The 15,724-nt window shown below is 39.5% G+C and overlaps 2 protein-coding genes across 4 annotated transcripts in view; one reads left to right on the forward strand and one right to left on the reverse strand.

Moving 5' to 3' along the window:
- On the reverse strand, positions 1 to 7,979 carry LOC144039233 (uncharacterized). 3 transcript variants are annotated; one of them, XM_077552352.1, is made up of 6 exons: positions 7,613 to 7,979; positions 5,422 to 5,474; positions 2,838 to 5,345; positions 2,155 to 2,298; positions 1,745 to 1,825; positions 1 to 431 (listed from the first exon to the last, which is right to left on the reverse strand). In XM_077552352.1, exons 3-6 carry the CDS (start codon positions 5,323 to 5,325, stop codon positions 313 to 315), a joined length of 2,832 nt encoding a protein of 943 aa, XP_077408478.1. In that variant the 5' UTR covers positions 5,326 to 5,345; positions 5,422 to 5,474; positions 7,613 to 7,979; the 3' UTR covers positions 1 to 312. The 3 variants fall into 3 exon arrangements, with proteins under 3 accessions (XP_077408478.1, XP_077408477.1, XP_077408480.1); XM_077552351.1 differs by having other exon boundaries at positions 2,838 to 5,359; XM_077552354.1 differs by lacking the exon at positions 1,745 to 1,825 and having other exon boundaries at positions 2,838 to 5,359.
- The window catches only part of vsnl1a (visinin-like 1a), a 27,037-nt gene continuing 19,269 nt past the window's right edge, over positions 7,957 to 15,724 (forward strand). The window contains exons 1-2 of the mRNA XM_077552355.1: positions 7,957 to 8,196; positions 14,750 to 14,916. Of these exons, the coding sequence (XP_077408481.1) occupies positions 14,755 to 14,916 (162 nt within the window). The 5' untranslated portion in view covers positions 7,957 to 8,196; positions 14,750 to 14,754. The remainder of the gene's footprint in view (positions 8,197 to 14,749; positions 14,917 to 15,724) is intronic.

The raw sequence follows: 15,724 nt of genomic DNA on the forward strand, positions 1-15,724 counted from the left end.
ACAAGAGAGACATTTTTAAGCCACAATAACGGTTCAAAAGAATTATTAACAAGAATAAATATCTGGAACAATATTAAAAACAGGCAGTAATAGTTGGAATTATTAACAAGAATAAATATCTGGAACAATATTAAAAACATGCAGTAATAGTTGGTGTTGTGTATCAGAATCATCGAAGAGTATTCATGCAAATGTGTGAAAAACAAACTTACTGTAACACTCACACAACTACAAAATGAGCAATGGACTACAACTCGGAAATAGTCCCTGTGAACATATGAGAACTCTTCTCTCACCCTTCTCATTTGTGATTCATATGTATGGGTGGAAACGGTGCAGGGGTTTGGGTTTGGCTCTTTTGGACAGTCCAAGTCGGATTGGCCGTGTGCACGTCGTCAAGGGCTGCAGTCTCTTGGCCTCCAACAATGGTGCTGTCCACAAAAGCACAACGTTAACAGGATGAATCGGCCATTCAAGGTTTGCAATTGTTTTATTGCATGTACTGTAAATGTGCTTGAGGACGTCTATACTTTTACTGTCATTAAGAGTTTCCTGCTGCTCTCAGCATACTATTCTTAATAGTTACTTTGAACCTTAATTGTGGATCTGTATTTGGAGTTTTCTACACCTTTTTTGGGACCATTCCAATAGAATCAGGGGTGGCCAAGTTCGGTCCTCGAGAGCCACTATCCAGCCTGTTTTCCATGTTTCTCTCCACTAACACACCTGATTCATGATCAGGGTCGTTGTCAGGCTTCTGCAAAGCCTGCTGATGAGCAGATCATTAGAATCAGCTGCGCTGAAGGAGGAAGACATGGAAAACAGGCTGGATAGTGGCTCTCGAGGACCGAACTTGGCCACCCCTGCAGAAGGACCAGCCTTGTCAGCGAGTGTTAAGAGAGAAGAAAATTAGAAGCAAGGCAGCAGTTATTTTATATATTCTAGCTTCCCTGTTACCCTAACATATGGTGACCAGGGTCCTCATGTACTAAGAATTGCGTGGCTTTCATACTGAAACACGCCGTACATCCATATCCAGAAAGCGTCGCACGCATAAAAAAATCCAGATGTACGAATCTGTGCGTACGTACGACTCCAAGCACATTCCTTTCATACATCTCAATCAATGCGGAAATGTTACAGTACCAGACTCCTTCCTCTCCACGCCCGTACATAAATATGCAAATTAGTATAAACAGGGCTTGCGGGTGGGAATGATTACGATGCATGATAAGATAATCAATAATTTTGTGTGTACGCACCCTTCATACATGAGGCCCCTGGTGTCCCAGGTTAACGGTTTGGAGCTTTGTGTTTGAAGTCCTGGTTATTTTAAAATGCTGTATAAATAAAATTGAGTGGAGTTGAGTTGAGAATCTCTTGAAACCCTAACCTATTCCTGTCTAAAATGTGTTGCCATGTCTCAGCCACCTTAAAATCTTCCATTCTTTTTTTCTTTTCTTTTTTGTCTTTCTTCACTATTGTATACTGCATTTGATTTTCAGCAAAATCATAGTGTTCTCGTCTTTTATTTAAAAAACCTGGTAAGTGGTTACCTTACCCTAGCAGGATATGCAGTATAGGAAATTAACACATGTATAGTAATTCCATTATCTCAAGATTAAAAAACTTCGAATGGTTTTGGAAAACACATACTGAATTGAACTTTTCAAAGAGGAAATCCATCATTCTGATAGTAACAATTATGACCACCTTTGAATTAAGATTGTGATCACGGACTCACTGTGGCTTTGTGACTGCATGAGAGGTAGACGCATGAAGGATGGTGACCACGTTGTCCTTTTTAGCTCTGTCTGATGGGTTTCTGGCAGCGACATATTGAAAGTGAGACACAGCCAGGGATGAGTGGCTAATCCTATTTTATTTGTTATCTGTTCCTGCTCATACAATGTGCCTCTATTCATACCAGTGTTATCGTTTTTCTGCAGGTAACCAAGGATGGGAAATAAACCTCTGAATGCTGACAAGAGGTTACAAAATTATCATTATAATTTTTTTGTCCAAACAGACCTTTTAAAATAGATCACCTTTGAAACAAGTGAGACTTTTAGATTTTGTGAAGCAGGAGTTAAAAAAAAAAATGAAAATCAACCTTTGTGTTTCTCCACAAGATAAAAAAAAATGAAAATTAACCTCTGTGTTTCGCTGCAGCAAGACTTGCTCCTTCTGGGGACACATGGCAGCCAATGGGCACTTCCTGTTCACCTCCATGGCTGGTTATACAACAAGCGTCTGGATCTGTTACACATATTTCCACACTGTGGTTTTCATCGGGACCTAAATGAAAATAAGACACAAAAACGCAATTTTATAAAACTGTCTCAAAGTATCTTTTGTAATGGGTGGCAATTTAAGATAATAAATTTAATTAAAATAGCTGTTACAGCTGTAGCAAGTTAAAAGTTGCTGTGTGTGTGTAGGGTCTAAAGTCAGCCTTAAATATATAACGTAGTACAGAATAAGGTTAAAATTTTAACTTCAGGTTTCATCCAAAGACCTAGTAGTAGCTCCTTCCAACTTCCATCCATCCATTTTCTTAACCGCTTATTCCTAACAACTTGAATTTTTTATTTTATTTTTATGAAGTGAGGTTGACAACTTGTGTGACTTGTGAAAGAACAGGATGTTCTCTGCAACTGTGGCGTTTGGCCAGTACACAAAACAAATTTAAATGAAAAATGTGTGGCCAGTTAATTGGAATACTAAAATGAGTTATTATATCAACAGTGCTCTTTGAATAACTGCCCCAAAGGTAATGTTCCAAATAGTCTTGGGCCACTGAGAATAAAAGCTCAATTGAAAAGAAATGTACTTACCTAAAGCTGAATCTCTGTGGAGAGCCAGTTCTGGGCTGCTGCTGTGACATTTGCTCTTAGAGACTTCATTGCACAGCACATCATTGCCCAGCTCAGGCGGCTTCCCATTGTCACATGCAATTTCACTTTTACAGATATTGAAATACACATTTAGTTCCTTTAAGACCAAGTCAAATTCTTTTTTCATCTTAAACTCTGGCCACTGGATCGGGAAGGGGGGTGGACTGTTGTGTACAGCAGCATCATTGGAAAACTCTGAAACAATAACGTCCTCCTCTGATAAACCTTTTGTACAGTTGGCTTCAGTGTCAAAACCTCCACTGGCTAAGTCCTGAATGTGACACTCAACTTTACCACCTCCCTCATGGACTTGGTCCTGCTCCATCTCCTTTGGCATCTCCACATGCTGACCCTCTCTTTTGGGCATAGAGTGGTCCTTTTGTGGGGATTTCATCAGCAGCATGGCTAAGCTGGTGTGAGGACAGTCGTTCCCTTGGACAGCTTCATCATCATCTGGTGACAGTTGAATCTTGTGGAAGTTGTCAAAGCCCCCTGACACATGGGTGTAGATAGCGAAAGCAGATGGCAATGAGGCGAATTTGTCCTTGCAGTTTTGAGCCAGGACGCGATCTGGGTTTGGTGAGTGGTGTCTGGGGCTTAACTCATGAGGGCCTGGTACAACAGCATCACTTAATGAAGGCAAAAGCTCATCTTTACACTCCAACATTTCCGCTGTTTGTTGGTATTCAGGGAAACTTTGGTGTGTGATGACATGTACAGTTTCCTCTCCTGGTGTCAGTTTGGTGTCCTCTGTTAAGCCCTCCACGAGTGATTGTTCACTCATATCCTCATTGCTCGGACTATTTTGTTGCATAACCAGCTCATGTGGTTTTATTTCACCTGTCATTTCTTTGATTTCCTTTGGCTCATCCCTTGTGCCGATTCCAGGCAGTGAATGTTCAACATGCTGGGCCTTCAGGTAGTTGCAGCTGACAGGCAAACAGCTGGACTGATCTTCCAAATGATGTCCCGCAATAACACAGCTATGTATTCCATCCCCAGCTGGAAGAGGTTTTGTCGTCCTTTGTGGACTAATGCAAGGACTTGATGTCAGATGACAGCTGTCTTCATAGCCAGATGTGTTGTGTGTTCCAGAGGAGGGAACAGAAAATGACTCACTCAAGTTCTCTTTTTTGTCTTCATGCTGCTGAGGTCTGTACTGGTTAATAGACTGAACTGTCTGATCTGAAGCCGGCTGCAATGGTCCGGCATCAGATGTGGGAGGATGAGGTATTTCCAGCTCACAGTCCATTACTGATGGAGGTAATTGTTCACCTGCAATGCTCTTAGAGTTATAGCAGTTCTCTTCAGCTTCTCTGACAGTTTTGCTCCAGACTGTAAACTCACTTACTCTGTGAAGATCTGCATCATTATCTTTTTCAGCAGACTCTATGCTGATACTCGCAGGCATGTGATTCTCTGGCATGTGATGAACTCTTTCCTTCTCTGTTTCGGCCGCCGTCTCACTATGCTCTCCTCCTGCCTGTCCAAAGTCATCAGGGTTTTCTGTCTCAGTTGAAATGTACTTGGCCGGTGTAGCGTGATAAGAGATAAGTGACACCTCAGCACATTCAACGGGAGAGGCGATGTCGCTTTTTTCTGTATCGTTAGCTTGGTCATTTGTTTCCCTGTCACACGCAGCAGCACTATCACACATGTCCACTTTTCTTTTATCCCCTGCTAAGATTACGGGAACATCCTTATCAGGTGGAGAGACAAATAATTGAAACTCCTTCATATGACTGAGAGATTTCTCCCCTTCATCCTGTTTCACTCCCTGTTGGAAGATAGTATCAGCGAAATCCTCCTCTTTTTGATTCCTGTCATCAAATGCGACAGATTGGCTACATGTACCCGGAGCAGTTTCATGTTGGTTGGAGTCGCAAGGAGAACCTGACTGATATCTGACTTCCGCATCATTTGACAATCCATTTTTAGAAGGTAAGCTGCAATCAGCAAGAGATTTGTCTTCAAGTGAGTTCTTCATGTGTTGACACTCAGGATAACTTGACATTTCAGAAGTAGAGACTTCCAAAGTGTAAGACCCTGATAATGGGCTTGGGCTGATCTTGTCTTGTTGATCATATTGTTTCAGATGAAGGAGTTGACTCACTTCAGTACTAACACAGACTTCAAGTGTGTTTGAGGTTGTGTCTTCAGCCTGGGGCCCAGCAGTTAATATAGTGTCGTGAATTTGTTCACAAGGTTTTTTGTCCTGAATGTGTCTGTTTTGTTCGGTGCATATTACGTCGGCATCTCTGGGTAAGGCCACAGATGGGGAGCCAACAGTTTGGGATGTCAAAATATTTGGGAGGTCATCTGTGCTTGTATTGTCGAAGGTCACTATATAGTCTATCCTTGGTCTTTTGGGGGAGGGAAGAGAACTTTCTGTCTCCATTTTAAGGCTCACACTTCCGTGCACATCCATTTGTGCTTTTTAACTGAAATCTGTAACAAAAAAACTAAACAAAAAAAAGGTATATTTTGCATAGCCAAGACAAAGTAAAGAGACAATAATGCTTACCTGTCATTCACTGACGGGTGAGAAGTCAAAAAATGTAGTCAGCAGCAACAATACTGTTGAAAAGAATTAATAGTTTACATTTAACTCTTACTTTAAAATATTTATCTCCATTCCATCAACTAAAGAAAAAATATTGATATTTTGTTAGCTATTTCAACATGACCAAACTATTTTTTATTTTACATAACTGTTAACTGCCCTTAAAGCGCAAGTCATTCCAAAAGTGTTCTTTACAAAATAATATATTGCATGTGCCCCCACTAATCCCCCTACTAGTCTAAACACGCCATTCTGATTAATAATGCTTTGTGGAATATGAGTTAAGTAGCAAAATCTACCCATTTTTATCCATCTCAGGGGGCGACCATTTTGCCACTTGCTGTCTACTGAAAATGACATCACAGTTGCTCAGGGCTCAGGTATTGACCAATCACGGTTCACCTGTAGCCTTTTCGGCAAGTCAAATCTCCTAACCTTTACGCCACCTTTCCTGGACCTTTGTTGGATTATGTCATCGGGTAAAGGAGGAATGAAAAGGTGGTCCCTTTCAAACATAGGCAAGGACAACATGTTTTCGCATGAATTTGACTCCACTTTTCCTAACTGACAATACCGTGCGACAGCGTGTATTGCTGTTGTTGTCGCTCACTTGCAGAATTTACTTCTTTTTTTTTAATACACAGAGTAATTGTTTTTGTGAAGGATCTATGATGATGTTTTTGTTGATTTTAGAATTTCAAATGAATAATAGAAAGGTGTTTATAATTTTATTTGTGTTTGTGTGGAACCACACCATCTCTTTTGTTATGAATGTATATTTCTTGTTTTCATTGACTATCCACTAGTGATCCCCAAAAAATATATATATACTATTTTTTATCAAATGAGTGTTGTTGTTTTTTTGTTTTTTTTTCTATTATTTTAAAATGTTGAACATGAAAATTTTCTTAGCAGTAGTTTGTCAACTAGTCAGTCAGAGAAGTAACCCTTGCTAAAAGTGGCATACAGGAACCTTTCCTAAACATTTGTAGAATTTGAATGCTCCTATTCTCCAAGTAGCGTCATCTCACTTGGATAGGATAGGAAAGGAAATTTCCTAGGCAAAAACCAGAATCCGAAGAGGCCCCTGTTTTTTGAAGCTAAGCCATGATTGTCTTCAACTGTTGTGTTTGTTGATGCTTGTTGGTGTTGTGTCTGTAATTGTGTAAGGCACATTGGGTTGCCTTGTGTATGAAATAAGCTATAGAAATAAAACTACCTTGCCTTGCCTTATAACCACTTACATATCCTTATAAATAATTAAAATGAATTATAACATCAGGACATTTTACGTTGATTTCAAATGTATGATGCTAAAGTACCTATATTAAAGTGGGAGCATTTCTACCAATATGTCATAATGACATAATGTCCAAACTTTTTTGTTTGAGGGCCGCATACAGAGAATTTAAAAAATGCAAGGGGACAGTTTAAAAAAAGATCGACTTAAATTTATTAGGCACACTATAATTAATTGAGTAATCGACTATATATTGTATTTTCCAGTAAATTTAATAAATGCAGAACTGCTTTCTGTTAAAGGTGATAAGGCAAATAGTTCCAAAATTGTAAAGACTTTGGGGTGGCCGTCAGCCCTATATCCCACTAGACTAGATCCACCCTTACACTGAACAGCAGCCAAATACAATCTCTATAATCAGAACCAAAACAAGAGCAAACTAGTAACCTGACCATTTTAAAACAGTTACTTCAAGGTCATTAATGTGATATCTTCATAAAACGTCTCTTAAAACAGAGCAGAAAATGGAAGAAACTATCTTTCCTTAAAAAATATAATAATCTTTTTTTTCATTAGTGTTTAGAAGAGAATTTTTATTTTAGTCGTAAATAGTTTATTTGTAGGCTTTATCTAATTTTCTCTATTGGTAACGTGGAGAATGAAACTAAATAGTTTGTCAAAAATGTTGAAAAAATTAGCTAATAAGAGAAATTTTGTACATTATTTAAAAAAATAAAGACCTGTATTGCTAACTAGCCTCTTACATGCTAACGCTAACGCAAACACGTTATTCTATTCAAAGTTGTTTCTGAATACCGGACTTATTTATTGCTGTTTGTGATTATTTATTCATTTACGTAATATATAAAGAATAAGAGTAAGAATACTTACTAACTCAACCACTCCACCTACCTTTAAACCAGCCTGCTTGTTTAACCGGGAGCCGACAACAGGAAGCCACTTTGAACTAATTAGCATCTAGCTTGAAGTAGCTTCCCGGTCGAGAACCTTGCGTGGCGCCAAACTGGTGGTGACTGGTGAGGAATGATGTCACTGTATAACCTTTTTTTTTTAAAATTTAACTTAAATATTTGGGTGTCACATTCGATGTTAGTTGTACTTTGCCAATTATTTACGCGCCGCTGTCTCTCGTTCGTGCGATAAAAGGCTGTTGTCTGCCATTTCATGTCACGCGCAGCCTAGGGAAACATTAACGACACACACACAGTTACACACACGTATAGAGATAAGCGCATCTCTCCCCCTGCGTGCCTCTTGCCCAGTGCATCACGGCAGTGTGCGTTTAGCAGCAGCATCCCGTACCTGCACCGCTCACTATCAGTCTCAACTACAATTCAATACACGCAATAAAAAAACGAGAGGGGGGAAAAAAGAAAAGACAAGCTTGTGGCTCGACTAAGTACGCTTCTTTTTTTCCCCTCGCAGTTTTGGACCTCTCCAGACGTTAGATCGGACTTTCCTCCTCGACTTTCCAGGTAGGAAATGCCATACCCTTATCTTTATTTGCGCATTTACATGTTATTATTTAATGTGTACCCGCCTGATGCTATGTAGTGCGTCATTCCCTCTGCTTCCATTGGAATAATAGTGGATAGTTTAGACGACAATGGTGTAAAGATCACAGAACACACAGTATGAGTTTTTGGGCACACATTTTGCATGAGGATGATTCTCTTGTCACAAGTGCGTCTCGCACATCGCGCTGTTCTGATTCAACAACTAAAGTGAAGAGAATGCTTGACGACTGCTCAGCTGTATTATTAGAAATCGTTTACACACAGTCAAAATCAAGTGCAAGTTGCAACTCTGTGTGCGTGCGTGTGCGCGTGAGAAGAGAATGGAGACGTAGTGTTTTCCATAACCTACATCACCCCATCTGCCACTTTTTTGCCAACCAGTGCAGGTTGACCACACCTCCTCATTTTCTTTCATAATGATCGCACCCTTGCTTATCCTGCACGCAGACAACACACGCAAATGCGAACACTTTCATACAAGTGCGCATTGAACATATATGTTTCTAGTGCACCATCAACCTGTGTTGTCCAAGCTTATTTTCCTCTCCTGTCTCAAGGTCATCCCCTGTAAGCGAATGATGGTAAGGGAGACAGTGTTATGTAATAGCCATCCCAGCGACTGACTGTGGGGCCAGTCTGCTGCACGTTGTTCACAAGGGATGTTAGATCAACCTTGGGGATATGTCTTCATAACTGCATACATGCTGATGACTGTGAGTCATTGTTTTCCTGCCTAGCCTTAAGGGTTAGAAGGACAAAAATCTTATTTAGTCCGGAGTCATTGTAGTGTGCGCTTCTGTATTAAACATAGATTTGGACTCTGAAACTCATTTTGTAAACGAAAATATACATATGATTAATCATTATGCACTATAGGTTTTCCCGTGTTGCAAAATGTTGCAAAGCAAGATAAGTGGGTGGGTGTAGAGAGACAAGTGTTGGCATGATTGTCATTTGCTGCATCTTTGATGGCAAGGCGGGTTTTGTTCTTTTCTTAAGTTGTAAAACAGTCGGAAAAATCTTACTGGTATTTGGGGAATTAACTGAAATGCGGTATATAGAAAGAATAGAATAGACTGACAATTTGCCAAAATTTCACAGTGAAAAGAGATGTTTTATAGTTTGCATGTCTTCGTTGCATACATTAATGTAAATAACCCATACGACTAAAAATTACCATTTTTGTTAACTTTGACAAGTTAAAATGGACACCACATAACTCAAATGTGATTTTGCCCAGGTAGTCTTTCTTACAATAGTTTTAGATATTTAGTAACCGTAATGGCAGAAAATAATGTACAAATACAGTATTCCATAATTTCTCAGCTAAACTAATAAAGGAAAACTGGAAATTTACAAGAAAAAATTTTCAAGACAATGTTTGAAAACTTCCATATTATATATGCATTAATTATAATAGAGAGGAAAGCATCACTCATTATGAGGCGTCTTCATTGTGGGTTGCGTACGATGTGCGGGTGCAAAAACTGTGCCGAGCACTCGCTGTGACGATCCCTGACTGACAGGGACTTAGCTGAAAGTCAAAGGACAACAACAAATGTGTACAAACCAACAAGGAACTTATGTGGTTAGTGCACAGAAGCTGTGATTCAGCTCATGTCTTGTGAATGAAGTGTGCGTGCATGTATGTACATACTGAATATGTGTATTCGCTCAGGCGGAGAGTCATGTCGTGCCAAGGGTTGTTTTAATATGTTGACTGACAAGAAAAAGAATGACACATCTAAACAATGAACAGAGATGACTTAACACTCCACAGTAAAGAGTGGAACCTCTAAGGGCCTCAGAATTGTTTACAATCTGTTCCAGGGTCAAACTGTTGTATTTATATAACTTTGAGGGCTTCATTTTCAGTTTAGTGCGCCAAGGAGGGTGAGACAAAGTGTTTGTATTTTCGCACTTGAAAGTGACGCTGCACAGTTGATGAGGTGAAGCAAATTTAAGCCCCGGATGTTTTTTTCTCTCTCTTTGGTTCCATTTTAAATAGAGCTCCGTTGCTTTGTACTAGCCTCGTCCTAGCTAGCGCTAAGCTAGTTCATCCTTCAGGTCCAGTGTCCAACTTTGCAAACTTGATTTCGTTTTTTGCTAGGACGCCATTTAAGGCCAAAAGCGAGGCATTGGCGTTGGCCTTGGCACTGCCTAGCTGGGCTTTATTGACTGACTGCTTAACAGTTTGATTTAATGTTCATTAGCTGGCCAAATGTTAACACGCAAGTATTTCCAGGCGTCACACATGTGCACTCCCCACAAAGGTGCATGCTGTATTTTCTTCTCACATCTCACGTCTTTGTTGTTCTTGTTTGCTTCAAGACAGTTCAAACTCTTAAGTTTTGTGGGATTTAATTACAACAGAAACTATTGTCTATAGAGGATCTACTATATTGTACTGAAAAATCTTAACTATTTGATAGCTTATTATAATACAACGACATGCTTCATAATCAATTATTGATTTAACTCATAGTGCTCATTTATGGCTTGTCCAACATCAACTGCGTCACATAAGTGAGCAGTTGGGTCTTTGCTGCCTTGCTCAAGGGCCCCATTGCAGTACCTAAGGAACAAAGCAACTTCTCTGTAAACAGTTACAGTTTCCACTAAATTTCAGTAGTTAGCCCGAGTCCCATGTTGGTGTTAGCAGGCTATACTTAGGAGCAGAGGTGGGCAATCTCGGTCCTCGAGGGCCGGAGTCCTGCAGGTTTTGGAGGTTTCTCACTTCCAACACAAGCTGATTTTAATCAACAGGATCGTTATCAGGCTTATGCAGAGCTTGCTGATGAGCTGATCATATATCAGCTGTGTTGGAGACGGGCAACATGCAAAACCTGCAGGACTCCGGCCCTCAATGTCCACCTCTGCTTTGGAGTCTATCCAGAGCTCACATACACCACTCCTAAATCGCACATCTGTCTTCTGGAACCTGCTGCCTCAAGGCTCGGCCCATCTCGTCTGACAACATACAGTAACAGGCGAAAAGCTGTTATGATATGATCCCTTTACTCACTTTCACCATAACTCGGGATATTTTTTTAACTGTCCTTTCAAGGTTGCTACAAGATAAGCTGAGGGTTCTGTACTTCACTGCACAAGTGAATGCATGATAGTAAATCTGAGGAAGTTGACTTATTGGAGCTTGGTTCAGGTTTTACTCGGCTATTTTTTTATTGATTGATCTCTTACAAAACATCGGTATAATAGCAGCATTAGTCAAGTAAATGAGGGAGTGTGCAATTTTAAAGAATTACACACTTTTGGTCATGTTTGTTAAAACAGTCATTATGACCTATGGGGGGAAAATCTGCCGTCTTGTGCCTCTTGAGAAACCATCATGCCCGAGAAAAACAACCAATCAGAGACAGACGGCGTGGCTTACGAGGTGTCAATCATTTGTATGGAATTGATTGTTGATTGTCTTGAAACAATTGTGGCACTTTTGATCACACAACCAGCAAGAGTGCTGTTGATTCTAATTTTATGTGAAAATGTTGAACTTTGGGCATTAGAGAAAAGTGAAAATATGACATTAGTTATATTGGCTTTGTCACACCATCATAGCCCAAATTAATCCTTCTATGGTTATTTGATTGTGGGAATGCATTCCCACATACTGTATGTTATTGTGATTTTTATTCTCCACACTTTTTTGCCGTGTAACAACTCCCACATACAGTAATACTTCCGATTTACACCGTTCAAATTTCAACTTGCTATGCCTCCCGGGGTATATATTGTCTGGTTCCACATTACTTACAGTATTCGCACAATTTAATGTTAAATATCAACTTTTCCCCATTCATTTTCAATAAAACAGACATTGAAATTTCCATTCCTTGCCCACTTTCGTACACACAACTTATCATCATCATCAGCTGTCTGATACTGCTCAGCGTCGCAGTAAAGTTCATTGTCCACTAACCTGGGGGGTCGTAGGTTAAAATCCATGTCTGTTATGCTAAGTGATATACATGTATACCAACTATCATATCAGGAAATGCATTATAATTTCACTGAAATGATTAATGCAATTATTTTTTTTTATCATCCAACTATCCATCCATCCATTTTCTTAACCACTTAGTCTTCACAAAGGTCACGGGGGGCGTTGGAGCCTATCCCAGCTGGCTTCGGGCAGTAGGCGGGGTACACCCTGAACTGGTTGCCAGCCAATCGCAGGGCCAACCATCCACTTCACAATCACACCTTGAGACAATTTAGAGTGTTCAATTAACCTGCCATGCATGTCTTTGGAATGTGGGAGGAAACCGGAGCACCCGGAAAAAACCCACACGAGCACGGGGAGAACATGCTAACTCCACCCAGGAAGGCCGAAGGCCGAAGCCCGGACTTGATTTCACGTCCTCTGCACTGGGAGGCGGACGTGCTAACCAGCCATCCACCGTGCCGCCCTCATAATTAGTCAGTTTCACGTGATTTATCTTTCGATTTACTTTATAAGCATTTCAGAAAGATTCCACATGTATTCAGCTTTTATTAGCATTCAGCTTTCAGCATTCCCACGCAATTTCTGCAGAAATGGCACTTTTTCTAGTCAGTCAAGTTATTTTGTTTTTACTCAACAGCTGTTCACAATTGACTAATTCATTTTCTGTTCATATTTTCTCAAGAAAATATCATGCATCTCTGAGTTTTTTCATTGCGATCAGCTGTTCTGTGAACACAAATAAAAAAGAATAGAGCCTTGATTAGCTCCAATGTGCTCAAATAGCATCTTAGAATCTAATGTCTGGCAGTGATGATGTTCATCTTTTCATCACAAGTCTACATTTAATGACATGCCTCATCATGAGCCTCAATCTTGCTTGGGTGTTTCATTGATTCAACCTGAAGTGAGGGCATAAATATCCTGGACATTCCCCCGTCCATCAAAATGGCTTCCTTTTCTTGTGGCTTTGTTTTTGATGCCATCTAACTCACAGGGATTCCCATAATTGCTATACCGTAATTACCATAGCAAACTACACCCACATTTCACACGTCTACTAATTTGTAAATCTTAAACACACACAAAAAGCAAACAAGTCAAATTTTATACATGTGAGTTTCCAAAATTACTTAATTAATGGGGTATAGATGTGTACAGAAGTACAGAAGGAGCACAGATTGAGCCTTGTTTTTTTCCCCACCCTCCTTCCTCATGCCCCCCCCCCAAGAAACTCAGGGCACTAATTAGCGAACCGCCAGTCTTCCCGTTCTGTCCATTTTTTTGTGTTTAGCAGATATGTGGTGAATGTGAAGACATATTCCTTGTGTGTTTTTACATACTTGACCAATAATTCTGATTTGGATTCTGGAGTACACAATTATGGTGATGATTCAGATAAGAGTCTGTTGTTGAGAAATTTAAGAGTTATTAAAAACTGAAAAAAAACATAGTTCTACATTAGAGATAAACCGATATGGGTTTTTTTCAGAGTCGATACGATCATTAGTCATCAAGGACGCCGATAACCGATAATTGGAGGCAATATTTTTTTCCCACCAAAAGGAAAAATATTGGCATCAAAATATTAAAAAATACAAACTCCAGCTCTTGATTTCATTTTTTTTTTAAAAGCATATGTTTATTGAACATATTTTATGGTTAGTAAAATATTGGAGTTTAAAAAAATCTTAGTTAATAGACAGCTTTGTTTTAAAAATCTAACACAAAGTTCAGGGATCTCTCAGGGGCATTAGCATGTTTTCAAAAGTTAAATAAAAAATTAAGTAAATAGCTCCCTATTGTTTTCTACAGTAAATAAAGATTTCTCAAATTTAAAAATACAAGTATTAAAATTGTATTTGTCTTAGTTTTCATTTCAAACAAAAACAGAAGGTCCTGAGAGTTCAATCAGCATCTATAATTTTTTTTAATAATTAGTTCCCTGAATTTTTTCCTCCCCTGTACACTTTTTTAAATGGATCTATTATCGTCCATATGCCGATATTTGTCAAAATGCTGAACATCGGTGCCGGTAATCGACCCAGCCGTTAACTTGTCTATCCCTATTCTACATATTAGTTCTCTTCAGATGATGTCTTGCAATTGGTCATTGTGATTTTTTGTATAATACAATTTGGAAACCAAAATGTCAAGGATTGTAGAAAGATAAAATAATTATGGTTTGGACAGTAAATGTGAGGAAAAATAATGCTGCTGAAATGTATGACACTTTTGGCTGAATGAATGGATGTTGTTGGTTCTGACTGGATGCTTCTAAATATGAAACAAACTCATGAAAGTAGGACAAGTAGCTGATTAAAGGAAGCAAGAAAAGGTGTATGTCTCACAGCTGCCCTTATTACTAAACGCAAACACAGCCCGGGACTTTATTCAAACGCAATTCTGCCTACTCAGAGAACACACACGACGTTTTTGCTTCGGTTGCACCATCAGAGTTCTCTCGAAATCTCAGTTTTCACTACTGATGAAACACTCTTCTATTTTTGTAATAAAAGACAAACATTTTTGTGTTTTGTTTGTGTGCAGGCAAAATGGGGAAACAGAACAGCAAGCTGACCCCCGAGGTGATGGAAGATCTGGTGAAGAATACAGAATTCAATGAACATGAGCTGAAGCAGTGGTACAAGGGCTTCCTGAAGGACTGTCCCACCGGACGTCTTAACCTCGAGGAGTTCCAGCAGCTCTATGTCAAGGTGAGTCACACAATCACATGTATCACGTTCATACTTATAGATATCTATCAAGCTTTCCAGTGCATCTAAATGTCCATTCGCACATTCTAAACCTTGGTTTAAACTATTTAAAAGTCAAGCTAGACTAGTGAATACAAAGTAAAGATATATACATTACCAACCAACCATACACATAGCCACCATTTTGTCTTTCTGTTCTTTGACACATCAACATAGAATTTTCTCTCTGTTATTTTGATAAAAGATTGTTTTGAATGGTGTGCCAAAGGGAAAGCAAAAGGCTTGGATTACCATACCATAAAGTGCACCATATTATAAGTCAGTTGCGGGTGCTATTTCTATGTTTAACACACACACAAGGCGCACCGTAGTATTGGGCGCAGGCACGGTTAAACATGCGCTTGCTCAAAACATATGGCAGCATGCTATTACGCTAAAACATACACTAGCATGCATGCTAGCTCTAGCTTATGTTTTTAAAAAGGCAGCAGAGCAAAACTGAGTTCTTTATTGAAATATTTAACAATGTAAACAGTGAGTTCAGTTGTACCGTAGTTTTCAAAACAGAACCAACAGGAGATCAACTATATCTCTGTACGAGTTTGGTCATTTGCAGTTGTTTGTTCCTTTGGGGTCATTTAAATGACACTGTTAATAGCGACGGTACAATTCAGCCTATTGGCTGATATAGAAGACGCAGCTGCCGCAGGAGAGATACACATAAAGCGCCTAGCATATTAGCATACTAGCGTAATGCTAGCATATTTCATACCAAGCAAGCGTGTGTGTGTGAGAGAGAGACACACTG

Source organism: Vanacampus margaritifer, chromosome 19 (genome assembly GCF_051991255.1).
Source record: "Vanacampus margaritifer isolate UIUO_Vmar chromosome 19, RoL_Vmar_1.0, whole genome shotgun sequence".
NCBI lineage: Eukaryota > Metazoa > Chordata > Actinopteri > Syngnathiformes > Syngnathidae > Vanacampus > Vanacampus margaritifer.